Raw genomic sequence first — 27,237 nt, 5'->3', positions numbered from 1 at the left:
ATCAAACCATGGGTCTTTTACGTGCACGCCAATACGTATAACGGACATTGGTTTTTCGTCCCATCCGAAGGACTATACCTTGTACCTTCACAGGCCATCCGATCTTTCTTGGCCAATACAGGGATCGAACACGGCACCTCCCGGATAGCGAGACAGCGTCCTACCCACGAGCCACCATGGACTCCATGATTCCTGTAGTGGTACTGAACAACTCCAAAGCTGTTTTAGGGGGTACAGATTTCAACTAATCTAGCCTAGCTGCGGTCTGGAAATTAGAAAACTCTTGTCAGGGATACTCCACCACTACAAATGTCTGACAATTACATAGCTCTGTCAGAGGAAACCCACCACTAGAAATAATGTCTGTTAGAGTGTTTTTGTAACACCTGAAGATGTACGGTACACTGCTGTACGATTTTCATGTGGTACACTTTTGAGCTAATCTAGCCTAATTGGGGGGCATGGCATTTTGGGCGTGGAATACCACACCCACCACCAGAAACCCGACAGACTTACATTCTGATGATACCAGATATACATGCATTGATACCATATAGGAGAAAATTGGTACACTTTTCAGCTAGGTTAACCCCCTGGGCTCCCGCACTAATGTTTTACAGGTGGATTCGTTTATTAATAAAGGGAGGCAAATGCAGTTAAGGGAAGGTATCGGACCACAAGTGTCTTCGTTAGTTGTCAGTTCCGTGATATGTTGAACAATTCCTCAGTTATTAATGGAACTATATAGTTACAACTTTTATACTTATTTCTTATACCCTATTATGACGGATGACCGCTATTATATTTGGTGCATGGGCAAAGCCATGCTCAATTTTTGTGTCTGTGTGTCGCCTACAGAACGAAATTCTTAACATCTCGTCTTGACAATTTCCATACCCTTTCAATTTACCCGAAGGATGATCCATATTCTATTTAGTGCATGCAGCCCCCGCCTCCCCCGCAGGGGAAAAGCCACGCCCACTTTTCGTGTTTATCGTCTAGGACAATATTGGAACTTGGCATATTTATTCCTTAGAGCATGCCCCCTCCCCCCACGCTTACAAGTTGCTTTGACTTGTAAGCGGCGCTCAGGTCGACCGTTTTCAGATGCATTCGGTTGAAGCCAGTTGCTCCCAGTTGCCGAAACGCGAGTTGCTCCCAGTTGCCGAAACGCCAATTGTTCCCAGTTTGCCAAAACGTCAGTTGCTCTCAGTTGCCGAAACGCTAGTTGCTCCCAGTTATAAGCTAGACATTTAAGCCCCAATTAAAATATTTCAATAATTCTCGTGGAAATATCTTTGTAGAATATCGTTTGATATCGTATCGTTTTTCATTTTGCCAGTAAGTTTGGAATACTGTCCCTTTAATTAACTCACAGAATTGACATTACAGAATCTTTGGATAATGTTCAAAAGAATGAATTTAAACATCTACATGTAGTATACGCATACATTTAAAAAAAATGACTTGCTAAGACAAATAGATAGGCTAATGACTACATATTTTCTACACGAGAGATAGTGGGGTTTAACGTCCACTTGACAGAAACTACACGTATATACTAGAACATTTCGGGACTAAGCTCTGACTCAATTTTATTTCAATAAATCGCTTGTACGTAGGGGTATTTAGCAGTGGGACGAAACCCAAGGACCCGTAGAAAACCCACGATGTTAAGCGGGTAACCTAACAGTTGTCACGTACAAGCTTGATACCAAACCACTTAGCCCAATGACAGACCTGGGGCCTGTTTCACGAAATTTGAACTAAGATAAAATCCATATTTAAGTAAATTGATTGGATAAAATTAGATTGATTTTATTGTTTAGTATCTACTAAAATTTTGATTTTATCTCTAGTTAAGATTTCGAGAAACAGGCCCCAATAATCAAAACCACTCGAACACTCGCGAACACCTACGAATGTCTGGTAATCAACTTGCAAGTATTGCGAATTGGTAGCGAATTTTACTGGTAAGCCCATTAGCATATTCGGCACCCAAGCTTTCCTGTCACCTATCATTGGTCTAAATATTCTCAATGGGACTTTTTAACATGTAAATCACATTTGCAAGTAATACCATTCGTAAAGGAGTGCTTGATTAATCCCATTCTATTTTGGTAATTTGTTAATCCCCTCACTACTATTGGATTATCTACTTTATCAACCTAACACCAATGTTGTCCTTGGTGACACGTGACATGAAATATATGTATATAAGTTAATTTCGAGTCTATCTTTAACATTCACTTTCTGTCTTCTCAGTTAACCCTTTAAACTTTCAACATGAGAGAAATCGTTCATATGCAAACTGGCCAATGTGGCAACCAGATCGGAGCTAAGGTAAGTTTAATATGCGACAGTCTTTGAAAGTAAATTGTTTATGATATATGTTTCCTTTCTGGTCAACGCTAAGTTGCAATTATTTCCGTTGTCCGCATCGCTTAACCAGGGAGCCACGGTGGCTAAGTGGGCAAGACGCTGGCTTACTAAACTGGAGGTCGGGTGTTCGATCCCTGCATTGGCCTAGAAAGTTCATCGACGTTGTTTACCCTTGTCAGTAGTGAAGGAAGGAGGGCCTGACAGGGACAGCTGTCTAGTCCTTCGATTGGGACGAAAAACCGAGTTCTCGCGTATACATTGGCGTTCACGTAAAAGATCCCTTGGCAGTTGGAATTCTATATAAGATTAGGCCATTGTTGCGCTGCCCGGGCAAAATTTCCCTCATAGCACACTGTATGGCATATGCCCGTCTTTATTAGCCCGGTATAGGAGCAGAACAGTAGGACGTTAAACCCCATTTCATTTCATTTCGCATAACCAGGCCGTGATTTGCAAAACATATATCGGAACTGATGTTTACTTAAATACGAAACTCTAACACTATGGCGTTTTATCTTTCAGTTCTGGGAAGTAATCTCTGATGAACATGGTATCGACCCAACTGGAACTTATCACGGTGATTCTGATCTTCAGTTGGAGAGAATCAACGTTTATTATAATGAAGCTACAGGAGGAAAATATGTACCCAGAGCTGTTCTCGTCGATTTGGAACCCGGTACCATGGATTCTGTACGATCAGGACCTTTTGGTCAAATCTTCCGTCCAGATAATTTTGTGTTTGGTCAGAGTGGTGCTGGTAATAACTGGGCTAAAGGTCATTATACAGAAGGTGCCGAGTTGGTTGATTCTGTTTTAGATGTGGTCCGTAAAGAAGCTGAAAGCTGTGATTGTCTACAGGGATTCCAGTTGACCCATTCCCTGGGTGGTGGAACTGGGTCTGGTATGGGAACTCTCCTGATCAGTAAAATCCGTGAAGAATATCCAGATAGAATCATGAACACCTTCTCTGTCTGTCCTTCACCTAAGGTAAGTCGATTTTCAAATTTAATACCTTTAAACAGCTTATCATATTTGTTACGATGGTTTTTTTTATATAATACATGTTCAAAGATGCCGTTTTTTAAAAAAATGCCTGACAATGACATCTGTCTAGTCGTTCGGATGGGACAAAAAACCGAGGTTCCGCGTGCACGTTGGAGGGCGCTTAAAAGATATTTTGGCGGTTGAAATTCAATATAAGAGTTCGGGCCGGGAAAAATTGCCCTCATAGCACACCGTATAGCGTATATCGTATTCATTAGCTTAGTCGAAGTAGAACAGTAGGACGTTTAACCCCATTTCAGTTTCATTTCTTTTTGGATATGAATGATTTTACCTTAATTAAATGTGCCCTCTGTTTAACCATCGTATTGACTGTTTTTATTTGTATTTATAATTTCAGGTATCAGATACAGTTGTTGAACCGTACAACGCTACACTCTCAGTTCATCAACTGGTAGAAAATACAGACGAGACCTACTGTATTGATAACGAGGCTCTCTATGATATCTGTTTCCGTACCCTCAAACTGACCACACCTACTTACGGTGACCTCAATCATCTGGTGTCAGCCACCATGTCTGGGGTGACCACCTGTCTACGATTCCCTGGTCAACTGAATGCTGATCTACGTAAACTTGCTGTCAACATGGTACCTTTCCCACGTCTACATTTCTTTATGCCAGGTTTTGCTCCCCTCACCTCTCGTGGTTCCCAGCAGTACCGAGCTCTCACTGTACCCGAACTCACCCAGCAGATGTTTGATGCCAAGAACATGATGGCTGCCTGCGATCCTCGACATGGGCGTTACCTTACAGTAGCTACCATGTTCAGAGGTCGTATGTCCATGAAGGAGGTTGACGAACAGATGTTGAACGTTCAGAATAAAAACAGCAGCTATTTTGTTGAATGGATTCCCAACAACGTAAAAACAGCTGTCTGTGATATTCCACCAAGAGGTTTGAAGATGTCAGGCACATTTATTGGTAATAGTACAGCTATTCAAGAACTGTTTAAGAGAATATCCGAACAGTTTACAGCTATGTTCAGACGAAAGGCTTTCCTCCATTGGTATACTGGTGAAGGTATGGATGAGATGGAATTTACGGAAGCTGAATCTAACATGAATGATCTGGTATCTGAATATCAACAATACCAGGATGCTACAGCTGAAGAAGAAGGTGAATTTGATGAAGAAGAAGGCGAAGAAGAAACATAAATAGAAGATACGCAAATCTTATTTATAGAAATATTTAAATTATTACAGATTATTTTAATCATTGTTATGTTTATTCTGTATTATATGGTGGCTGATTGGTATCATGTCGGGGTGTCGTGGTGTCGCCCGTGATGTCGGGTTGTCGGGTTGTCGGGTTGTCGCCTTATAAAAGGCGACACCACGACATCACAGCATGATACCAATCAGCCACCACAGTATTATGTAAATCATGAATAAATAAATTAAAATATAAAAAAAAAATCTTTTTATTTGAATTAAGTGGAGTAAAAAGATGAGCGGTTTCAACTTCTTACTGTTAAATGAAACTCGACGTGTTAGATTCTTGTCATGACCATTTTGATTTATATTGTAATAGTTGTTGTCCCGGATGAAGTTAAAAAAATAAGGCCAGGATGAAAGCCAATTTTCTGAACCTTTCAAGGATTTTGAGAATATTGAGAACGAATGCACTCTCAGTCCCCTATCAAATTCAAATTAGACTACAATTTCGTTTCATTTATTGTACTATGTAGTCGTATTATCAAGTCGCCCCTATATAGGTGCGTTATGTGTGTGTTGGAGGGGGGGGGGGCGTTTTTATTCGTTTTTCTGTTTAGGAGTGGGGGTTTTTCCGGGTCCCCTACCCCACTGCTAAAGACGCCTACGTTTTTTATTGAAATAAATTTGAACCATATGTTAGTCTCTGCAGTATTATAGACAAGATTATCCAACCATGGGTTCTATTACGTGCACGCCAATATGTATACCAGACCTTGGTTTTTCGTCCGAATGTCTATACGTTTTACCTTCACAGGGCATCCGACTTTTCTCGGCCAATACAGGGATGGAACACGGGATCCCGGTTAGCCAGGCAGCGTCCTACCCACCGAGCCGCCATGGCTCCCAGTTTTTATTGCACGTGTTTTACAGGCGGATTCGTTTATTAATAAAGGGAGGGAAATGTAATTAAGGGAAGGTATCAGACCACAGGAGACTTCGTTAGTTGTCAGTTTCGCGGTATGTTGTACAATACTTATTCATTGTGCCCTATTATAATGGATGGCCGCTATTATTTTTGGTGCATGGGTAAAGCCACGCTCAATTTTTGTGTCTGTGTGTCGTCTACAGGTTGAAATTCTTAACATCTCGTCTTGAAACTTTGCATACTTCCTTATACCCGAAGGATGATCCCTATTGTTTTAGTGCATGCCTTCCCCGCAAGTGCAGAGCCACGCCCACTTTTCTTTATGTGTCTGTGTGTTGCCCACATGCAGCAATTCTTATTAATGATCGCATTGGAACTTATTCCTTATACAAGGACGGCAACTATTGGTTTTGATGTATGCCAAATCCCTAGGGGCGGAGCAGCGCTCACTCTGTGTTATTATTTTGTCTGTTAATTCTTTACAGGCCGGAAGTATTAACAGATTTTATTCGAATTCGACATGACCAATCATTTCAATAACAGGATTGTACTTATCTATATAGGACCGTCCATCATCCGTGCAATCCCCAGGGACAGAACCACGCCCCATTTTTTGTGTTTATCGTCTTGGACCATATTGGTTCACAATTCTAAATGGATTATCTTGGTACTTGGTATACCATAAGGACGGCAACACTATTGATTTTGGTGCATGACCCGACCCCCAAGGCTGAGAGTTCTATTAGCCCCCCCCTCCATTTTCTCACCGATCTTCTTTTAAACCACTTAATGTCCATTAGAATAATAAATAATATATGGTTGATTGTAGCTGCTTAAATTGATATGTTTGATATAGGCAGAGTAACGATGCTTTGTTGCTAGAACAGCTAAGATGTCGCCTCGAACTAAAACTAGTTGCCTTAAGTTGTAAGCAGTACTCAGGTCGACCTTTTTCAGATGCATTCAGTTGTTACCAGTAACTCCCAGTTGCCGAAACGCCAGTTGCTCCCAGTTGCCGAAACGCCAGTTGCTCTCAGGTGCCGATACGCCAGTTGTTCTCAGTTATAAGGTAGACATTTAAGCCTGACTTAAAAGATTTCAATAATTCTCGTTGGATATCTTTGTAGGATATCGTTTGATTGCGTATGGTTTTCATTTTGCCAGTAAGATTGTAATGTTGTCCCTTTGATTCACAGTACAAAATGTTTGGATAATTTTCCTACTTCAAAGGAATGAACTTGAATGTTAGATAGGCTATGACTACACATTCTACACGAGAGATATTGGGGGTTTAACGTCCACTTGACAGAAACTACACGTATATACTAGAACATTTCGGGACTAACCTCTGACTCAATTTTATTTCAATAATTCACTTGTACGTAGGGGTATTTAGCAGTGGGACGAAACCCAAGGACCCGTAGAAAACCCACGATGTTAAGCGGGTAACCTAACCGTTGTCACGTACAAGCTTGATACCAAACCACTTAGCCCAATGACAGACCTGGGGCCTGTTTCACGAAATTTGAACTAAGATAAAATCCATATTTAAGTAAATTGATTGGATAAAATTAGGTTGATTTTAGTGTTTAGTATCTACTAAAATTTTGATTTTATCTCTAGTTAAGATTTCGAGAAACAGGGCCCAGTAATCAAAACCACTCGAACACTCGCGAACACCTACGAATATCTGGTAATCAACTTGCAAGTATTGCGAATTGGTGGCGAATTTTACTGGTAAGCCCATTAGCATATTCGGCACCCAAGCTTTCCTGTCACCTATCATTGGTCTAAATATTCTCAATGGGACTTTTTAACATGTAAATCACATTTGCAAGTAATACCATTCGTAAAGGAGTGCTTGATTAATCCCATTCTATTTTGGTAATTTGTTAATCCCCTCACTACTATTGGATTATCTACTTTATCAACCTAACACCAATGTTGTCCTTGGTGACACGTGACATGAAATATATGTATATAAGTTAATTTCGAGTCTATCTTTAACATTCACTTTCTGTCTTCTACAGTTAACCCTTTAAACTTTCAACATGAGAGAAATCGTTCATATGCAAACTGGCCAATGTGGCAACCAGATCGGAGCTAAGGTAAGTTAAATATGCGACAGCCTTTGAAAGTAAATTGTTTATGATATATGTTTCCTTTCTGGTCAACGCTAAGTTGCAATTATTTCTGTTGTACGCATCGCTTAACCAGGGAGCCACGGTGGCTAAGTGGGCAAGACGCTGGCTTGCTAAACTGGAGGTCGGGTGTTCGATCCCTTCATTGGCCTAGAAAGTTCATCGACGTTGTTTACCCTTGTCAGTAGTGAAGGAAGGAGGGCCTGACAGGGACAGCTGTCTAGTTCTTCGAGTGGGACGAAAAACCGAGTTCCCGCGTATACATTGGCGTGCATGTAAAAGATCCCTTGGCAGTTGGAATTCGATATAAGATTAGGCCATTGTTGCGCTGCCCGGGCAAAATTTCCCTCATAGCACACTGTATGGCATATGCCCGTCTTTATTAGCCCGGTATAGGAGCAGAACAGTAGGACGTTAAAGCCCATTTCATTTCATTTCGCATAACCGGGCCGTGATTTGCAAAGCTATCCACTGTAATAGCCAATAGCATATATCGGAACTGATGTTTACTTAAATACGAAACTCTAACACTATGGCGTTTTATCTTTCAGTTCTGGGAAGTAATCTCTGATGAACATGGTATCGATCCAACTGGAACTTATCACGGTGATTCTGATCTTCAGTTGGAGAGAATCAACGTTTATTATAATGAAGCTACAGGAGGGAAATATGTACCCAGAGCTGTTCTCGTCGATTTGGAACCCGGTACCATGGATTCTGTACGATCGGGGCCTTTTGGTCAAATCTTCCGTCCAGATAATTTTGTGTTTGGTCAGAGTGGTGCTGGTAATAACTGGGCTAAAGGTCATTATACAGAAGGTGCCGAGTTGGTTGATTCTGTTTTAGATGTGGTCCGTAAAGAAGCTGAAAGCTGTGATTGTCTACAGGGATTCCAGTTGACCCATTCCCTAGGTGGTGGAACTGGGTCTGGTATGGGAACTCTCCTGATCAGTAAAATCCGTGAAGAATATCCAGATAGAATCATGAACACCTTCTCTGTCTGTCCTTCACCTAAGGTAAGTCGATTTTCAAATTTAATACCTTTAAACAGCTTATCATATTTGTTACGATGTTTTTTTTTATATAATACATGTTCAAAAATGCCGTTTTTTAAAAAAATGCCTGACAATGACATCTGTCTAGTCGTTCGGATGGGACAAAAAACCGAGGTTCTGCGTGCACGTTGGAGGGCGCTTAAAAGATCTTTTGGCGGTTGAAATTCAATATAAGAGTTCGGGCCGGGAAAAATTGCCCTCATAGCACACCGTATAGCGTATATCGTATTCATTAGCTTAGTCGAAGTAGAACAGTAGGACGTTTAACCCCATTTCAGCTTCATTTCTTTTTGGATAGGAATGATTTTACCTTAATTAAATGTGCCCTCTGTTTAACCATCGTATTGACTGTTTTTATTTGTATTTATAATTTCAGGTATCAGATACAGTTGTTGAACCGTACAACGCTACACTCTCAGTTCATCAACTGGTAGAAAATACAGACGAGACCTACTGTATTGATAACGAGGCTCTCTATGATATCTGTTTCCGTACCCTCAAACTGACCACACCTACTTACGGTGACCTCAATCATCTGGTGTCAGCCACCATGTCTGGGGTGACCACCTGTCTACGATTCCCTGGTCAACTGAATGCTGATCTACGTAAACTTGCTGTCAACATGGTACCTTTCCCACGTCTACATTTCTTTATGCCAGGTTTTGCTCCCCTCACCTCTCGTGGTTCCCAGCAGTACCGAGCTCTCACTGTACCCGAACTCACACAGCAGATGTTTGATGCCAAGAACATGATGGCTGCCTGCGATCCTCGACATGGGCGTTACCTTACAGTAGCTACCATGTTCAGAGGTCGTATGTCCATGAAGGAGGTGGATGAACAGATGCTGAACGTTCAGAATAAAAACAGCAGCTACTTTGTTGAATGGATTCCCAACAACGTAAAAACAGCTGTCTGTGATATTCCACCAAGAGGTCTGAAGATGTCAGGAACATTTATTGGTAACAGTACAGCTATTCAGGAACTGTTTAAGAGAATATCTGAACAGTTTACAGCTATGTTCAGACGAAAGGCTTTCCTCCATTGGTATACTGGTGAAGGTATGGATGAGATGGAATTTACGGAAGCTGAATCTAACATGAATGATCTGGTATCTGAATATCAACAATACCAGGATGCTACAGCTGAAGAAGAAGGTGAATTTGACGAAGAAGAAGGCGAAGAAGAAACATAAATAGAAGATACGCAAATCTTATTTATAGAAATATTTAAATTATTACAAATTATTTTAATCATTGTTATGTTTATTCTGTTTTATGTAAATCACGAATAAATAACTTAAAATATAAAAATAATCCTTTTATTTAACGTAATTGGAGTAAAAAGATGGTCGGTTTCAACTTCTAACTGTTAAATGAAACTCGACGAGTTAGATTCTTGCCATGACCATTTTGTTTTATATTGTAATAGTTGTCCGGGATAAAGTTAAAAAAATAAGGCCAGGATGAAAGTCAATTTTCCAAACTTTTCAAGGATTTTAAGAATATTCAGAACGAATGCACCCACAGTCCCCTATCAAATTCAAATTAGACTACAATTTCGTTTCGTTTATTGTACAGTGTAGACGTAGTATCCAGTCACTCCTATCTGGGTGTGTTATGTGTGTGTTGGGGAGTGGGGGATGGAGGGTATTAGTTTTTCTGTTTAGGGGTGGGTTTTTTTCCGAGTCCCCCCCAGTGCTAAAAACGCCTACGTTTTTTTATTGAAATAAATTTGAACCATATGTTAGTCTTTGCAGTATTATAGGCAAGATTATCCAGCCATGGGTTCTTTTACGTGCACCCCAATATGTATACCCGACCTTGGATTTTCATCCCATCCGTGACTATACGTTGTACCTTCACAGGCCATCCGACTTTTCTCGGCCAATACAGAGATCGAATACGGGATCTCCCGGTTAGCGAGGCAGCGTCCTAGTCACCAAGCCACCATGGAACCCCGTTTTTATTGAACATGTTTTACAGGTGGATTCTTTTATGAATAAAGGGAGGTAAATGCAGTTAAGGGAAGGTTTTAGACCACAGGAGACTTGGTTAGTTGTCAGTTCAGTTCTGGGAGAGAGAGAGAGAGGGAGAGAGAGAGAGAGAGACTAACTTATTTCGGGACTAACTTATGGTTTTATCTCAACAATTCGCCTGCACGGTGAAAACCCACGAGGTTGGACAGGCAACCCCACTCCTTGTCACGTACAACCGGGAAATCGAAACCACGTCAGTTGACTCATTGACAGATCTTATGATACAGCGCGCACGTGCTAACCATTAAAGCCACGCTCAATGTTTGTGTCTGTGTGTCGCCCACAGGTCGAAATTATTAACATCTCGCCTTGACAATTTCCATACCCTTTCCTTATACCCGTAGGATGACCCCTAATGTTTGTAATGTATGCTCAACCCGCAGAGGCAGAGTCATGACCATTTTTCGTTGTGTGCCTGTGTGTTGCCCACAGGCCGCAATTCTTAATAGATCGCATTGGAACTTGACACATTTATCCTTTATACAAGGACGGCAACTATTGGTTTTGATGCATATCCAACCCCCAGGGGCGGTGCCGCGCCCACTTTTTGTTACTATTTTGCCTGTTGATTCTCTACGGATCGCAAGTATTAACAGATTTTATTCAAACATTTCAGTAAAAGGGTTGTACTTATGTATATTGGTCCATCCAACCCCCAGGGACAGAAACACGCCTAATTGTTATTTTATGTTTTTCGTTCTGGACCATATTGGGAATGACAGCTATTGATTTGGGTGCATATCTCGGCCCCTAGGGACAGAGCCACGTCCATATTTTGTATCTATCGCCTACAAACCGCAATTTTGAATGAATTTTCTTGGTACTTGGTAATGGTAATCCTTATACCATAAGGACGACAACACTATTAATTTTGGTGCATGAACCCCATCCCAAAATTGAGAGTTCTATCACCCCCCCCCCCCCCCACACACACACGTCCTTTTGTCATCGATCTTCTTTTAAACAACTTAATGTCTATTAGAATAATAAATAATATATGGTTAATTGTAGCTGCTTAAATTGATATGTTTGATATAGGCAGAGTAATGATGTTTTGTTGCTAGAACAGCTAAGATGTCGTCTGGAATTGGGACTAGTTACTTTAACTTGTAAGCGGCGCTCTGGTCGACATTTTTCAGATGCATTCAGGTGTCGTCAGTTGCTCTCAGTTACCGATTCGCCAGCTGCTCTCAGTTATAAGGTGGACATTTAAGCCCCACTTAAAGGGACAATAACACTCTTGCTGGCTTGAAAGCTCCAGAAAATAAATATATCTCTATCTAAGTACTAGATGTTTAATTGTCCTACCTGTTGTGTAAAGTATCCATTACATCCTATTTTACTTATCCAGAGGGTCCTAAAATATTTTTAAATCGAAGTTTCATTTGAAAAGGTTTACGTTAGACGTTTCAAACCATTATGTTGAATTTTTCAAAATTTTTAAATAAGGTGTGTTAAGATGAAATTTGTATCATCAATTAATTGAACTATTCTAAATAGTACAATTTGTTGACCAGAATAAAGATTGGGACATATTATTCAGTTACAACAAGAGTGGTATTGAGCCTTTAAACGATTTCAATAATTCTCGGGGAGATATCTTTGTCGGATATCGTTTGATTGCGTATCGTTTTTCATTTTGCCAGTAAGTTTGGAGTACTGTCCCTTTAATTAACTCAGAATTGGCAGCACAGACACTTTGGATTTTCCTACTTCAAAAGAATGAATTTAAATATCTACATGTAGTATACGCATATTGTTTTTTTAAAATAATGACTTGCTAAGACAAACAGGTAGACTAATGACTACATATTTTCTACACGAGAGATAGTGGGGTTTAACGTCCACTTGACAGAAACTACACGTATATACTAGAACATTTCGGGACTAACATCTGGCTCAATTGTATTTCAATCATTCGCTTGTACGTAGGGGTATTTAGCAGTGGGTTTAAACCCAAGGACCCGTAGAAAACCCACCAGGTTAAGCAGGCAACCCTACCCCTTGTGACGTACAAAACCCAACACTTATAGCTCAATGACAAACCTGTGTTCTAAACCACTCGAACGCTCGCGAACATCTACGAATGTCTGGTAATCACGTTGTAATCATTGCGAATTGGTAGTGAATTATACCTGTCAGCCCATTCGCCAGCATATTCACCACCCAAGCTTTCCCGTCATCAATCATGCTGTTGTTGTTGTTTATTACAGATTCAACGTCCAATACATTCAATATTATGTACAGGTTGATTTAATTAAATGATGTGCGATGATGACTTATATTCCACAATCCAACTTCTAGAAATCAGACGCCCATTACTAAATTAATTCAAATCTGATTTCAGAAAAGAAGGACGTTCCTTTTTTTATTCTATTGAATAGTTATATACCTGTATCAAATACCTGTATTAAATCTTAGATTTCATAATGATGAGATTTCTACTATTGATCTAAAAATTCTCAATGTAAATCGCACTTGTAATTAATCCCATTCATAAAGGAGTGCTTTTTGGTAATTTGTTAATCCCCTCACTACTAATGGATTATCTACTTTATTAACCTAACACCAATGTTGTCCTTGGTGACACGTGACACGAAATATATGTATATAAGTTAACTTTAAGTCTATCTTTAACATTCACTTTCTGTCTTCTCAGTTAACCCTTTAAACTTCCAACATGAGAGAAATCGTTCATATGCAAACCGGCCAATGTGGCAACCAAATCGGAGCTAAGGTAAGTTTAATATGCGACAGTCTTTGAAAGTAAATTGTTCATAATAAATATTTCTTTTCTGGTCGACTCTAAGATGCAATCATTTCTGTTAACCGAGTCGCTTAACCAGGCCGTGATTTGCATAGCTATTGTATATCAGCTGTAATAGCCAATATCATATATCGGAACTGATATTTACTTAAAAACAGAACTCTAACACTATGGCGTTTTATCTTTCAGTTCTGGGAAGTAATCTCTGATGAACATGGTATCGACCCAACTGGAACTTATCACGGTGATTCTGATCTTCAGTTGGAGAGAATCAACGTTTATTATAATGAAGCCACAGGAGGAAAGTATGTACCCAGAGCTGTTCTCGTCGATTTGGAACCCGGTACTATGGATTCTGTACGATCAGGACCTTTTGGTCAAATCTTCCGTCCAGATAATTTTGTGTTTGGTCAGAGTGGTGCTGGTAATAACTGGGCTAAAGGTCATTATACAGAAGGTGCCGAGTTGGTTGATTCTGTTCTAGATGTGGTCCGTAAAGAAGCTGAAAGCTGTGACTGTCTACAGGGATTCCAGTTGACCCATTCCCTGGGTGGTGGAACTGGATCTGGTATGGGAACTCTTCTGATCAGTAAAATTCGTGAAGAATATCCAGATAGAATCATGAACACTTTCTCTGTCTGTCCTTCACCTAAGGTAAGGCGATTTTCAAATTTAATTCCCTTAAACAGCTGGGCATATCTGTTATGTATTTTTTGATAATACATAGTTTTACCCAAGAAGGAAGCTCTATGTATTTAAAAATCTGACGTATATGTTACTCTGTGGCTATGAGGAACCATGGTGTCTAAATGGGTAGGATGCTGGCAGTGTTGGCCGAGAAGTTCATCGAGATTTTTACCGCGTGGTTCCCCCTTGTCAGTGGTGCAGGGCGGAGGGCCTGGCAAGGACAGATGTCTGGTCGTTCGGATGGGACAAAAAAACGAGGTCCTGTCTGTGTACACGCAGGATTGCACGTAAAAGATCCCTTGATAGTTGGAATTCGATATAAGAGTCAGGGCCGGGCAAAATTGCCCGCATAACACACTGCATGGCGGATACCCGTCTTCATTGCCTTAGTAAAACAGTAGTACGTTAAACCCCATTTCATTTTCATTTCTTTTTGGGTATGAATGATTTTACCTTAATTAAATGTGCCCTCTGTTTAACCATCTTATTAACTGTTTGTATTTGTATTTATAATTTCAGGTATCAGATACAGTAGTTGAACCATACAACGCTACACTCTCAGTTCATCAACTGGTAGAAAATACAGACGAGACCTACTGTATTGATAACGAGGCTCTCTATGATATCTGTTTCCGTACCCTCAAACTGACCACACCTACTTACGGTGACCTCAATCATCTGGTCTCAGCCACCATGTCGGGGGTGACCACCTGTCTACGATTCCCTGGTCAACTGAATGCTGATCTACGTAAACTAGCTGTCAACATGGTACCTTTCCCACGTCTACATTTCTTTATGCCAGGATTTGCTCCCCTCACCTCTCGTGGTTCCCAGCAGTATCGAGCTCTCACTGTACCTGAACTCACCCAGCAGATGTTTGATGCCAAGAACATGATGGCTGCCTGCGATCCTCGTCATGGACGTTACCTTACAGTAGCTACCATGTTCAGAGGTCGTATGTCCATGAAGGAGGTGGACGAACAGATGCTGAACGTTCAGAATAAAAACAGCAGCTACTTTGTTGAATGGATTCCAAACAACGTAAAAACAGCTGTCTGTGATATTCCACCCAGAGGTCTGAAGATGTCAGGAACATTTATTGGTAACAGTACAGCTATTCAGGAACTGTTTAAGAGAATATCCGAACAGTTTACAGCTATGTTCAGACGAAAGGCGTTCCTCCATTGGTATACTGGTGAAGGTATGGATGAGATGGAATTTACGGAAGCTGAATCTAACATGAATGATCTGGTATCTGAATATCAACAATACCAGGATGCTACAGCTGAAGAAGAAGGAGAATTTGACGAAGAAGAAGGCGAAGAAGAAACATAAATAGAAGATACGCAAATCTTATTTATAGAAATATTTAAATTATTACAAATTATTTTAATCATTGTTATGTTTATTCTGTATTATATGGTGACTGATTGATATCATGTCGGGGTGTCGTGGTGTCGCCCGTGATGTCGGGGTGTCGTGGTGTCGTGGTGTCGCCCGTGATGTCGGGTTGTCGCCTTATAAAAGGCGACACCACGACATCACAGCATGATACCAATCAGCCACCACAGTATTATGTAAATCATGAATAAATAAATTAAAATATAAAAAAAAAATCTTTTTATTTGAATTAAGTGGAGTAAAAAGATGGGCGGTTTCAACTTCTTACTGTTAAATGAAACTCGACGTGTTATTTTCTTGCCATGACCATTTTGATTTATATTGTAATAGTTGTCGTCCCAGATGAAGGCCAGGATGAAAGCCAATTTTCTGAACCTTTCAAGATTTTGAGAATATTCAGAACTAATGCACTCTCAGTCCCCTATCTAATTCAAATTAGACTACAATTTCGTTTCGTTTATTGTACAATGTAGACGTATTATCCAGTCACCCCTATCTCGGTGTGTTATGTGTGTGTTGGGGGAGGGGGCGTTTTTATTAGTTTTTCTATTTAGGAGTGGTTTTTTTTCCGGGTCCCCTACCCCACTGCTAAAGACGCCTACGTTTTTTTATTGAAATAAATTTTAACCCTATGTTAGTCTCTGCAGTATTATAGACAAGATTATCCAACCATGGGTCTTTTACTTGCACGCTAATACGTATACCGGTCATTGGTTTTTCGTCCCATCCGGAGGACTATACGTTGTACCTTCACAGGTCATCCGATATTTCTTGGCCAATACAGGGATCGAGAACAGGAACCCCCGGATAGCGAGACGGCGTCCTACCCACCGAGCCACCATGGCTTCCCGTTTTTATGTTTTACAGGTGGATTCGTTTATATCCCTGCATCAGGGGCGTGCTGGCAGGGTCCAACCGTATAAGCGGGCCCCCCTGAGAGCTCTAATTTTCACGCGGAATCCCCTCAAAAAATTGAGAGTGCGCACGCGAAAAATCATACATACACAACGATTAGTAAAATATATTATGCTGACGTGCAAATGTCTGTCACCTTAAGGTGAAATGGTCTTTGATACATGTATTCATGCCTCGATATGTATAAGATGCAATATATTATTTGGATAGAAATACATTGTATTAGCATTATATTAAGCAGACCTGTCATGAGTGTCTTGTGTAGTATGTCTTATAGTCAAAATAGCAGCATAAATTTGGAAAATATGATACCTAGATTTCTCCCAGAAGTGCTTGCAAAACGCGTTTCCCGTTGTCAAATTTCAAAAATTTTCTTGGGGGGGAGGGGGGAATCCTACCGTCCTCCAGGGCCCCTTCGGGTCCAGCACGCCCCTGCCTTGCATTGGCCGAGAAAGATCACGCAGATTTTCAGGCGTGGTTTCCCCTTGTCAGTGATTCAGGACGTAGGGCCTGACAAGGACAGCTGTCTAGTCGTTCGGATTGGACAAAAAACCGAGGTCTCGTGTACATATTGGCGTGCACGTAAAAGATCCCTTGGCAGTTGGAATTCGATATAAGAGTAGGCCGTAGCGCCGCTGCCCGCGCAAAATTTCCCTCATAGCCCACTGTATGGCGTATGCCCGTCTTCATTAGCCTAGTTTAGGAGCATAACAGTAGGACGTTAAACCCCATTTCATTCATCATTCATTCATTCGGATTCGTTTATTAATAAAGGGAGGCAAATGCAGTTAAGTGAAGGTATCAGACCACAGGTGACTTCGTTAGTTGTCAGTTCCGTGATATGTTGACGAATTCCTCAGTTATTAATGGAACTATATAGTTACAATTTTTATACTTATTCACTATACCCTATTATGATGGATGGCCGCTATTATATTTGGTGTATGGGCAAAGCCATGCTCAATTTTTGTGTCTGTGTGTTGACTACAGGACGAAATTCTTAACATCTCGTCTTGACAATTTCCATAAGCTTTCATTATACTCGAAGGATGTATAACCTATTCTTTTTAGTGCATGCAGCCCCCCCTCCCGCCTCCCCCGCAGGGGCACAACCACGCCTTCTTTTCTTTTGTGTGTCTGTTTGTTGCCCACATGCCGCAATTCTTAATGGATCGCACAGGAAATTGGCACATTTATTCCTTATACAAGGACGGGAACTATTGGTTTTGATGCATGCCCAACCCACAGGGGCGGTACAGCGCTCACTTTGTGTTATTATTTTGTCTGTTAATTCTTTACAGGCCGCAAGTATTAACAGAATTTATTCAAATTCGACATGACCAATCATTTCAATCGCAGGATTGTACTTATCTATATAGGCCCGTCCATCCTCCGTCCAATCCCCAGGGACAGAGCCACGTGTTTATCGTCTAGGACAATATTGGAACTTGGCATATTTATTCCTTAGAGCCACACCCATCTTTTGTATTTATCGCAATTCTAAATGGATTATCTTGGTACTTGGTATACGTAATCCTTATACAATAAGGACGGCAACACTATTGATTTTGGTGCATGACCCCCCCCCCCCCCTCCCCGCCCTCTTCTCGCTGCTCTTCTTTTAAACCACTTAATATCCATTAGAATAATAAATATGGTTGATTGTGGCTGCTTAAAGTGACATGTTTGATATAGGCAGAGTAATGATGCTAAACAGCTAAGATGTCGTCTCGAACTAAAACTAGTTGCTTTAAGTTGTAAGCGGCGCTCAGGTAGACCGTTTTCAGATGACGAAACGCCAGTTGTTCCCAGTTGCCAAAACGCCAATTGCTCTCAGTTGCCGAAACGCCAGGTGCTCTCAGTTATAAGGTAGACATTTAAGCACCACTTTAAATATTTCAATACTTCTCGTAGCCATATCTTTGTAGGATATCGTTTGATTGCGTATCGTTTTTCATTTTGCCAGTAAGTTTGGAATACTGTCCCTTTAATTAACTCACAGAATTGGCTTTAAACATCTACATGTAGTATACGCATATTTTAAAAAAAAATGACTTGCTAAGACAAATAGATAGGCTAATGACTACACATTTTCTACACGAGAGATAGTGGGGTTTAACGTCCACTTGACAGAAACTACAGGTATATACTAGAATATTTAGGGACAAAAATATGTTACAATTTTATTTCAATAATTATCTTGTGCGTAGGGAGGGGTCTTAAGCAGTGGGGCGAAATTCGGGGAAGGGGAGACAATAAACCACGAGGTTAAGCATGTAACCGTACCTTTTGTCACGTACAAGCTTGCGACCAAATCCCAGCACTTAGCTCAATGACAAACCTATGATCTAAACCACTCGAACACACACGAACACCTACGAATGTCTGTCAGTAACCTTGTAATCATTGCGAATTGAAGGCGAATTATAGTCGTAAGCCGATTCTCCAGCATATTCACCACCCAATCTCTCTCAAGTCGGGGATGGCCAAATGGTTAGCACGTGCGCTGTATTATGAGGTCTGTCAATGAGTCAATTGGTGTGGTGGGTTTTCTCCGGGTCGTCCGGTTTCCTCCCACTGCTAAAGACCCCTACGTGCAAGCGAATTATTGAAATAAATTGAACGATGACTCAGTCCAGAAATGACTTAGTTTGTGTCGAGTGGACGTTACCCCCCTCTCTCTCTCTCTCTCTCTCGCCCTCTCTCTCTCTCTCCCCAGTCATCAGCCCAGAAAGACGCCCACTACTCAATCAGTTCAAATCAAATCTGATTTCAGAAAAGAAAGGAGTTCTTGATTAATCCCATTCAATTTTCGTAATTTGTTAATCCCCTCACTACTATTGGATTATCTACTTTATTAACTTAACACCAATGTTGTCCTTGGTGACACGTGACATGAAATATATGTATATAAGTTAACTTTGAGTCTATCTTTAACATTCACTTTCTGTCTTCTACAGTTAACCCTTTAAACTTCCAACATGAGAGAAATCGTTCATATGCAAACTGGCCAATGTGGCAACCAGATCGGAGCTAAGGTAAGTTTAATATGTGTCAGTCTTTGAAAGTAAATTGTTCATAATAAATATTTCTTTTCTGGTCGACTCTAAGATGCAGTCATTTCTGTTAACCGAGTCGCTTAACCAGGCCGTGATTTGCATAGCTATTGTATATCATTATCCACTGTAATAGCAAATAGCATATATCGGAACTGATATTTACTTTAAAACGAAATTATAACATTATGGCATCTTATCTTTCAGTTCTGGGAAGTAATCTCTGATGAACATGGTATCGACCCAACTGGAACTTATCACGGTGATTCTGATCTTCAGTTGGAGAGAATCAACGTTTATTATAATGAAGCTACAGGAGGAAAATATGTACCCAGAGCTGTTCTCGTCGATTTGGAACCCGGTACCATGGATTCTGTACGATCAGGACCTTTTGGTCAAATCTTCCGTCCAGATAATTTTGTGTTTGGTCAGAGTGGTGCTGGTAATAACTGGGCTAAAGGTCATTATACAGAAGGTGCCGAGTTGGTTGATTCTGTTCTAGATGTGGTCCGTAAAGAAGCTGAAAGCTGTGATTGTCTACAGGGATTCCAGTTGACCCATTCCTTGGGTGGTGGAACTGGATCTGGTATGGGAACTCTTCTGATCAGTAAAATCCGTGAAGAATATCCAGATAGAATCATGAACACCTTCTCTGTCTGTCCGTCACCTAAGGTAAGTCGATTTTCAAATTTAATTCCTTTAAACAGCTTGTCATATTTGTTACGATGGTTTTTTTTATATAATACATGTTCAAAGATGCCGTTTTTGAAAAAATGCATATCTTTACACATGGAGGGCCTGACAAAGACATCTGTCTATTCGTTCGGATGGGACAAAAAACCGAGGTCCGGTGTGCACGTTGGAGGAAGATCCTTTGGCGGTTGGAATTCGATATAAGAGCTTGGACCGGGCAAAATTGCCCTCATAGCACACCATATAGCGTATATCGTCTTCATTGGCTTAGTTAAAGTAGAACAGTAGGACGTTAAACTTCATTTCAGTTTCATTTCTTTTTGGATATGAATGATTTTACCTTAATTAAATGTGCCCTCTGTTTAACCATCGTATTGACTGTTTTTATTTGTATTTATAATTTCAGGTATCAGATACAGTTGTTGAACCGTACAACGCTACACTCTCAGTTCATCAACTGGTAGAAAATACAGACGAGACCTACTGTATTGATAACGAGGCTCTCTATGATATCTGTTTCCGTACCCTCAAACTGACCACACCTACTTACGGTGACCTCAATCATCTGGTGTCAGCCACCATGTCTGGGGTGACCACCTGTCTGCGATTCCCCGGTCAGCTAAATGCTGATCTACGTAAACTAGCTGTCAACATGGTACCTTTCCCACGTCTACATTTCTTTATGCCAGGTTTTGCTCCCCTCACCTCTCGTGGTTCCCAGCAGTACCGAGCTCTCACTGTACCCGAACTCACCCAGCAGATGTTTGATGCCAAGAACATGATGGCTGCCTGCGATCCTCGTCATGGACGTTACCTTACAGTAGCTACCATGTTCAGAGGTCGTATGTCCATGAAAGAGGTCGATGAACAGATGTTGAACGTTCAGAATAAAAACAGCAGCTACTTTGTTGAATGGATTCCCAACAACGTAAAAACAGCTGTCTGTGATATTCCACCAAGAGGTCTGAAGATGTCAGGAACATTTATTGGTAACAGTACAGCTATTCAGGAACTGTTTAAGAGAATATCTGAACAGTTTACAGCTATGTTCAGACGAAAGGCTTTCCTCCATTGGTATACTGGTGAAGGTATGGATGAGATGGAATTTACGGAAGCTGAATCTAACATGAATGATCTGGTATCTGAATATCAACAATACCAGGATGCTACAGCTGAAGAAGAAGGTGAATTTGATGAAGAAGAAGGCGAAGAAGAAACATAAATAGACGATACGCAAATCTTATTAATATAAATATTTAAATTATTACAAATTATTTTAACGATTGTTATGTTTATTCTGTATTAAGAAATCATGAATAAATAAATTAAAATATAAAAAAAACCTTTTTATTTGACTTAAGTGGAGTAAAAATATGGGTGGTTTCAACTTCTGCAATGTCAGATGAAACTCGACCTGTTAGTATCTTGCCATGGCCGTTTTGATTTATATTGTAATAGTTGTCGTCCAGGAAAAAGTTAGAAATGAAATGAAATGAAATGAAATGGAGTTTAACGTACTACTGTTCTGCTCCTAACCTGGGCTAATGAAGACAGACATACGCGATACAGTGTGCTATGAGGGAAATTTTGCCCGGGCGGCGGCGCTACGGCCTACTCTTATATTGAATTCAGGGGGGTTGGATGGCTGTATGGTTAACACGTGCGCGCTGTATCATAAAGCCTGTATTTGAGTCAACTGGCGTGGTTTCGAATCCCCGGTTGTACGTGACAAGGAGTATGGTCGCCTGTCCAACCTCTTGGGTTTTCTCCGGGTCCTCCGGTTTCCTCCCACTGCTAAAGACCCCTACGCGCAAGCGAATTATTGAAATAAAATTAAACCATATGTTAGTCCCGAAATGACCTAGTTTCTGTCGAGTGGACGTTAAACCCCATTTCTCTCTCTCTCTCTCTTATATTGAATTCCAACTGCCGATGGATCTTTTACGTGCACGCCAATGTGTACACGGGACCTCGGTTTTTCGTCAAATCCGAACGACTAGACAGCTGTCCTTGTCAGGCCCTCCATCCTGCATCACTGACAAGGGGAAACCACGCCGGAAAATCTGGTAGAACTTTCTCGGCCAATGCAAGGATCGAACACCCGACCTCAAGGCTATCGAGCCAGCGTCTTACCCACTTAGCCACATGATCCGCGGAAAGTGTTAGAAAAATAAGGCCAGGACGAAAGCCAACTTTCTGAACCTTTCAAGGATTTTGGGAATATTCAGAACGAATGCACTCTCAGTCCCCTATCAAATTCAAATTAGACTACAATTTCGTTTCATTTATTGTGCAATGTAGACGTATTATCCAGTCGCCCTATCTGGGTGTGTTATGTGTGTGTTGGGGGTGGGGGGTGGGGGTGGAGATGAAGTTTTTGTTAGTTTTTCTGTTTAGGAGTGGGTTTTTTTTTCGGGTCCCCTCCCCCACTGCTAAAGACGCCTACGGTTTTTTTTAAAATGAATTTGAACCGTATGTTAGTCTCTGCCGTATTATAGACAAGATTATCCAGCCATGGGTTCTTTTACGTGCACGCCAATATGTATACCAGAACTTGGTTTTTCGTCCCATACGAATTTCTATACATTGTACTTTCACAGGCCATCCGACTTTTCTCGGCCAATGCAGGGATCGAACACGGGACATCCCGGTTAGCGAGCCAACGTCCTACGCAACGAGCCACCATGGCGCCCTGTTTTTATTGAACATGTTTTACAGGTGGATTCGTTTATTAATAAAGGGAGATAAATGTAATTAAGGGACGGTTTTAGACCACATGTAACTTCGTTTGTTGTCAGATCCGTGATATGTTGTACAATTCTACAGTTATTAATGGAACTACATAGTTACAATTTTTATACTTATTCTTTATACCCTAAGGATGACAGCTATTATTTTTGGTGCATTTATTCAATTTATTCAAAATCGACATGACCAATCATTTCAATAACAGGATTGTACTTATCTATATAGGCCTGTACAACTCACGTCTAGCCCCCAGGAACAGGGACATGCCCATTTTTTGTGTTTATCGTCTTGGACCATATTGGTCCACGAAATCTAAATGGACTATCTTGGTACTTGGTATACGTATTCCTTATACCATAAAGACGGCAGGCAACACTATTGATTTTGGTGCATGACCCGAACCCCAAGGTTGAGAGTTCTATTAGCCCCCCCCCCCCAATTTTCTCACCGATCTTCTTTTAAACCACTTAATGTCCATTAGAATAATGAATAATATATGGTTGATTGTGGCTGCTTAAAGTGATATGTTTGATATAGACAGAGTAATGATGCTTTGTTGCCAGAACAGCTAAGATGTCTCCTCGAACTAGAACTAGTTGCTTTAAGTTGTAAGCGGTACTCAGGTCGACCTTTTTCAGATGCATTCAGTTGTAGCTTACTTCCAGTTGCCGAAACGCCAGTTGCTCTCAGTTATAAGGTAGACATTTAAACCCCACTTAAAAGATTTCAATAGTTCTCGGGAGGATATCTTTGTCGGATATCGTTTGTTGCGTATGTTTTTTTTCCATTTTGCCATTAATTTTGGAATATCGTATCTTTAATTAACGCACAGAATTGGCAGTACAGAATCTTTGGATAATTTTCGTACTTCAAAAGAATGAATTTAAATATCTACATGTAGTATACGCATATTTTTTTAAAAAAAATGACTTGCGAAGACAAACAGGTAGACAAATGACTACATATTTTCTAGTTAGGTTTAACGTCCACTTGACAGAAACTACACGTATATACTAGAACATTTCGGGACTAACATCTGGCTCAATTTTATTTCAATAATTCGCTTGTACGTAGGGGTATTTAGCAGTGGGGTGAAACCCAAGAACCCGTAGAAAACCCACGAGGTTAATCGGGCAACCCTACCCCTTGTCACGTACAAAACCCAACACTTAGCTGAATGACAGACCTGTGATGTAAACCACTCGAACGCTTGCGAACATCTACGAATGTCTGGTAATCACGTTGTAATCATTGCGAATTGGTGGCGAATTATACCCACCCGTCAGCCCATTCGCCAGCATATTCTACACCCAAACTTTCCCGTCATCAATCATGTTGTTGTTTATCACAGATTTAACGTCCAATACATTAAATATTATGGACAGGATGATTTAATTAAATGATGTGCGATGATGACTTATATTCCCCAATCCAACTTCTAGAAATCAGACGCCCATTACTAAAACAATTCAAATCTGATTTCAGAAAAGAAGGACGTTCCTTTTTTAATTTTGATGAATAGTTATATATCTGTATCAAATACCTGTATTAAATCATAATGATGAGATTTGTACTATTGATCTAAATATTCTCAATGTAAATCTCACTTGTAATTAATCCCATTCATAAAGGAGTGTTTGATTAATCCCATTCAATTTTGGTAATTTGTTTATCCCCTCACTACTATTGGATTATCTACTTTATCAACCTAACACCAATGTTGTCCTTGGTGACACGTGACATGGAATATATGTATATAAGTTAACATTGAGTCTATCTTTAACATTCACTTTCTGTCTTCTCAGTTAACCCTTTAAACTTCCAACATGAGAGAAATCGTTCATATGCAAACTGGCCAATGTGGCAACCAGATCGGAGCTAAGGTAAGTTTAATGTGTCAGTCTTTGAAAGTAAATTGTTCATAATAAATGTTTCCTTTCTGGTCCGAGTCGCTTAACCAGTGAGTCACGGTGGTTAAGTGGGTAGGACGCTACACTGGGGGTAGCGTGTTCGATCCCTGCATTGGCCTAGAAAGTTCATCTGGATTTTCTGACGTTGTTTCCCCTTGTGAGTGGTTCATGGCGGAGGGCCTGACAAAGACAGCTGTCTAGTCGTTCGGGTGGGACGAAAAAACGAGTTCCCGTGTATACATTGGCGTGCACGTTCAAGATGCCTTGGCAGTTGGAATTCGATATAAGACTAGGCCATAGTGTCGTTGCCCAGGCAAAATTGCCCTCATAGCACACTGTATGGCGTATGCCCCTCTCCATTATCCCAGTAGGAGCAGAACAGTAGGACGTTAAACCCCATTTCATTTCATTTCGTTTAACCATGGCGTGATCTGCACAGCTATTCCATATCCACTGTAATAGCCGATAACGTATATTGGAACTGATATTTACTTAAATACGAAATTCTAACAATATGGCGTTTTATCTTTCAGTTCTGGGAAGTAATCTCTGATGAACATGGTATCGACCCAACTGGAACTTATCACGGTGATTCTGATCTTCAGTTGGAGAGAATCAACGTTTATTACAATGAAGCTACAGGAGGAAAGTATGTACCCAGAGCTGTTCTCGTTGATTTGGAACCCGGTACCATGGATTCTGTACGATCAGGACCTTTTGGTCAAATCTTCCGCCCAGATAATTTTGTGTTTGGTCAGAGTGGTGCTGGTAATAACTGGGCTAAAGGTCATTATACAGAAGGTGCCGAGTTGGTTGATTCTGTTCTAGATGTGGTCCGTAAAGAAGCTGAAAGCTGTGATTGTCTACAGGGATTCCAGTTGACCCATTCCTTGGGTGGTGGAACTGGATCTGGTATGGGAACTCTCCTGATCAGTAAAATCCGTGAAGAATATCCAGATAGAATCATGAACACCTTCTCTGTCTGTCCTTCACCTAAGGTAAGTCGATTTTCAAATTTAAATCCTTTAAACAACTTGTCATATTTGTTACGATGTTTTTTTTATATAATACATGTCCAAAGATGCCGTTTTTGAAAAAATGCATTGCTTTACACATGGAGGGCCTGACAAGGACATCTGTCTAGTTGTTCGGATGGGACAAAATACCGAGGTCCCGTGTGCACGTTGGAGGGCGCTTAAAAGATCCTTTGGCGGTTGGAATTCGATATAAGAGCTCGGGCCGGGAAAAATTGCCCTCATAGCACACCGTATAGCGTATATCGTCTTCATTGGCTTAGTAGAAGTAGAACAGTAGGACGTTAAACCCCATTTGAGTTTCATTTCTTTTTGGATATGAATGATTTTACCTTAATTAAATGTGCCCTCTGTTTAACCATCGTATTGACTGTTTTTATTTGTATTTATAATTTCAGGTATCAGATACAGTTGTTGAACCGTACAACGCTACACTCTCAGTCCATCAACTGGTAGAAAATACAGACGAGACCTACTGTATTGATAACGAGGCTCTTTATGATATCTGTTTCCGTACCCTCAAACTGACCACACCTACTTACGGTGACCTCAATCATCTAGTGTCAGCCACCATGTCTGGGGTGACCACCTGTCTTCGATTCCCTGGTCAACTGAATGCTGATCTACGTAAACTGGCTGTCAACATGGTACCTTTCCCACGTCTACATTTCTTTATGCCAGGTTTTGCTCCCCTCACCTCTCGTGGTTCCCAGCAGTACCGAGCTCTCACTGTACCCGAACTCACACAGCAGATGTTTGATGCCAAGAACATGATGGCTGCCTGCGATCCTCGTCATGGACGTTACCTTACAGTAGCTACCATGTTCAGAGGTCGTATGTCCATGAAAGAGGTTGATGAACAGATGTTGAACGTTCAGAATAAAAACAGTAGCTACTTTGTTGAATGGATTCCCAACAACGTAAAAACAGCTGTCTGTGATATTCCACCAAGAGGTCTGAAGATGTCAGGAACATTTATTGGTAACAGTACAGCTATTCAGGAACTGTTTAAGAGAATATCTGAACAGTTTACAGCTATGTTCAGACGAAAGGCTTTCCTCCATTGGTATACTGGTGAAGGTATGGATGAGATGGAATTTACAGAAGCTGAATCTAACATGAATGATCTAGTATCTGAATATCAACAATACCAGGATGCTACAGCTGAAGAGGAAGGAGAATTTGATGAAGAAGAAGGCGAAGAAGAAACATAAATAGAAGATACGCAAATCTTATTTATAGAAATATTTAAATTATTACAAATTATTTA

At 40.6% G+C, this 27,237-nt stretch overlaps 5 protein-coding genes across 5 annotated transcripts; all 5 read left to right on the top strand.

The window, feature by feature from the left end:
* Positions 1 to 2,286: 2,286 nt before the first annotated feature.
* LOC126822444 (tubulin beta chain) lies at positions 2,287 to 4,705 on the top strand. The gene is made up of 3 exons (XM_056101328.1): positions 2,287 to 2,343; positions 2,905 to 3,216; positions 4,238 to 4,705. The coding sequence occupies exons 1-3, from the start codon at positions 2,287 to 2,289 to the stop codon at positions 4,598 to 4,600; spliced, it is 732 nt and encodes a 243-aa protein (XP_055957303.1). The 3' UTR covers positions 4,601 to 4,705.
* Positions 4,706 to 7,576: 2,871 nt separating this feature from the next.
* LOC130010455 (tubulin beta chain-like) lies at positions 7,577 to 9,913 on the top strand. The gene is made up of 3 exons (XM_056100907.1): positions 7,577 to 7,633; positions 8,218 to 8,517; positions 9,791 to 9,913. Exons 1-3 carry the CDS (start codon positions 7,577 to 7,579, stop codon positions 9,911 to 9,913), a joined length of 480 nt encoding a protein of 159 aa, XP_055956882.1.
* Positions 9,914 to 13,436: 3,523 nt separating this feature from the next.
* LOC130010515 (tubulin beta chain-like) lies at positions 13,437 to 15,545 on the top strand. The gene is made up of 3 exons (XM_056100906.1): positions 13,437 to 13,493; positions 13,713 to 14,012; positions 15,423 to 15,545. The coding sequence occupies exons 1-3, from the start codon at positions 13,437 to 13,439 to the stop codon at positions 15,543 to 15,545; spliced, it is 480 nt and encodes a 159-aa protein (XP_055956881.1).
* A 3,962-nt stretch (positions 15,546 to 19,507) lies between these two features.
* LOC126822446 (tubulin beta chain) lies at positions 19,508 to 21,504 on the top strand. Its single transcript, XM_056101285.1, has 3 exons — positions 19,508 to 19,564; positions 19,790 to 20,089; positions 21,375 to 21,504. The coding sequence occupies exons 1-3, from the start codon at positions 19,508 to 19,510 to the stop codon at positions 21,495 to 21,497; spliced, it is 480 nt and encodes a 159-aa protein (XP_055957260.1). The 3' UTR covers positions 21,498 to 21,504.
* Positions 21,505 to 24,849: 3,345 nt separating this feature from the next.
* LOC126822445 (tubulin beta chain-like) lies at positions 24,850 to 27,181 on the top strand. Its single transcript, XM_056100905.1, has 3 exons — positions 24,850 to 24,906; positions 25,467 to 25,766; positions 27,059 to 27,181. The coding sequence occupies exons 1-3, from the start codon at positions 24,850 to 24,852 to the stop codon at positions 27,179 to 27,181; spliced, it is 480 nt and encodes a 159-aa protein (XP_055956880.1).
* The last annotated feature ends 56 nt before the right edge of the window (positions 27,182 to 27,237 follow it).

The sequence above is a fragment of the Patella vulgata genome, chromosome 5 (assembly GCF_932274485.2).
Source record: "Patella vulgata chromosome 5, xgPatVulg1.2, whole genome shotgun sequence".
Taxonomy (NCBI): Eukaryota; Metazoa; Mollusca; class Gastropoda; family Patellidae; genus Patella; species Patella vulgata.
Note: the sequence above shows the minus strand (reverse complement) of the source record. Positions and strands in the feature narration are given on the sequence as shown.

Coding starts and splice junctions, on each gene's coding strand:
- LOC126822444 (XM_056101328.1), top strand. CDS start 2,287: ATGAGAGAAATCGTTCATATGCAAACTGGCCAATGTGGCAACCAGATC. Junction 2,344..2,904: donor GCAACCAGATCGGAGCTAAG/GTAAGTTTAATA, acceptor TTTATCTTTCAG/TTCTGGGAAGTAATCTCTGA. Junction 3,217..4,237: donor TAGATGTGGTCCGTAAAGAA/GCTGAAAGCTGT, acceptor TCCATGAAGGAG/GTTGACGAACAGATGTTGAA.
- LOC130010455 (XM_056100907.1), top strand. CDS start 7,577: ATGAGAGAAATCGTTCATATGCAAACTGGCCAATGTGGCAACCAGATC. Junction 7,634..8,217: donor GCAACCAGATCGGAGCTAAG/GTAAGTTAAATA, acceptor TTTATCTTTCAG/TTCTGGGAAGTAATCTCTGA. Junction 8,518..9,790: donor TTGATTCTGTTTTAGATGTG/GTCCGTAAAGAA, acceptor GGTATGGATGAG/ATGGAATTTACGGAAGCTGA.
- LOC126822445 (XM_056100905.1), top strand. CDS start 24,850: ATGAGAGAAATCGTTCATATGCAAACTGGCCAATGTGGCAACCAGATC. Junction 24,907..25,466: donor GCAACCAGATCGGAGCTAAG/GTAAGTTTAATG, acceptor TTTATCTTTCAG/TTCTGGGAAGTAATCTCTGA. Junction 25,767..27,058: donor TTGATTCTGTTCTAGATGTG/GTCCGTAAAGAA, acceptor GGTATGGATGAG/ATGGAATTTACAGAAGCTGA.
- LOC130010515 (XM_056100906.1), top strand. CDS start 13,437: ATGAGAGAAATCGTTCATATGCAAACCGGCCAATGTGGCAACCAAATC. Junction 13,494..13,712: donor GCAACCAAATCGGAGCTAAG/GTAAGTTTAATA, acceptor TTTATCTTTCAG/TTCTGGGAAGTAATCTCTGA. Junction 14,013..15,422: donor TTGATTCTGTTCTAGATGTG/GTCCGTAAAGAA, acceptor GGTATGGATGAG/ATGGAATTTACGGAAGCTGA.
- LOC126822446 (XM_056101285.1), top strand. CDS start 19,508: ATGAGAGAAATCGTTCATATGCAAACTGGCCAATGTGGCAACCAGATC. Junction 19,565..19,789: donor GCAACCAGATCGGAGCTAAG/GTAAGTTTAATA, acceptor CTTATCTTTCAG/TTCTGGGAAGTAATCTCTGA. Junction 20,090..21,374: donor TTGATTCTGTTCTAGATGTG/GTCCGTAAAGAA, acceptor GGTATGGATGAG/ATGGAATTTACGGAAGCTGA.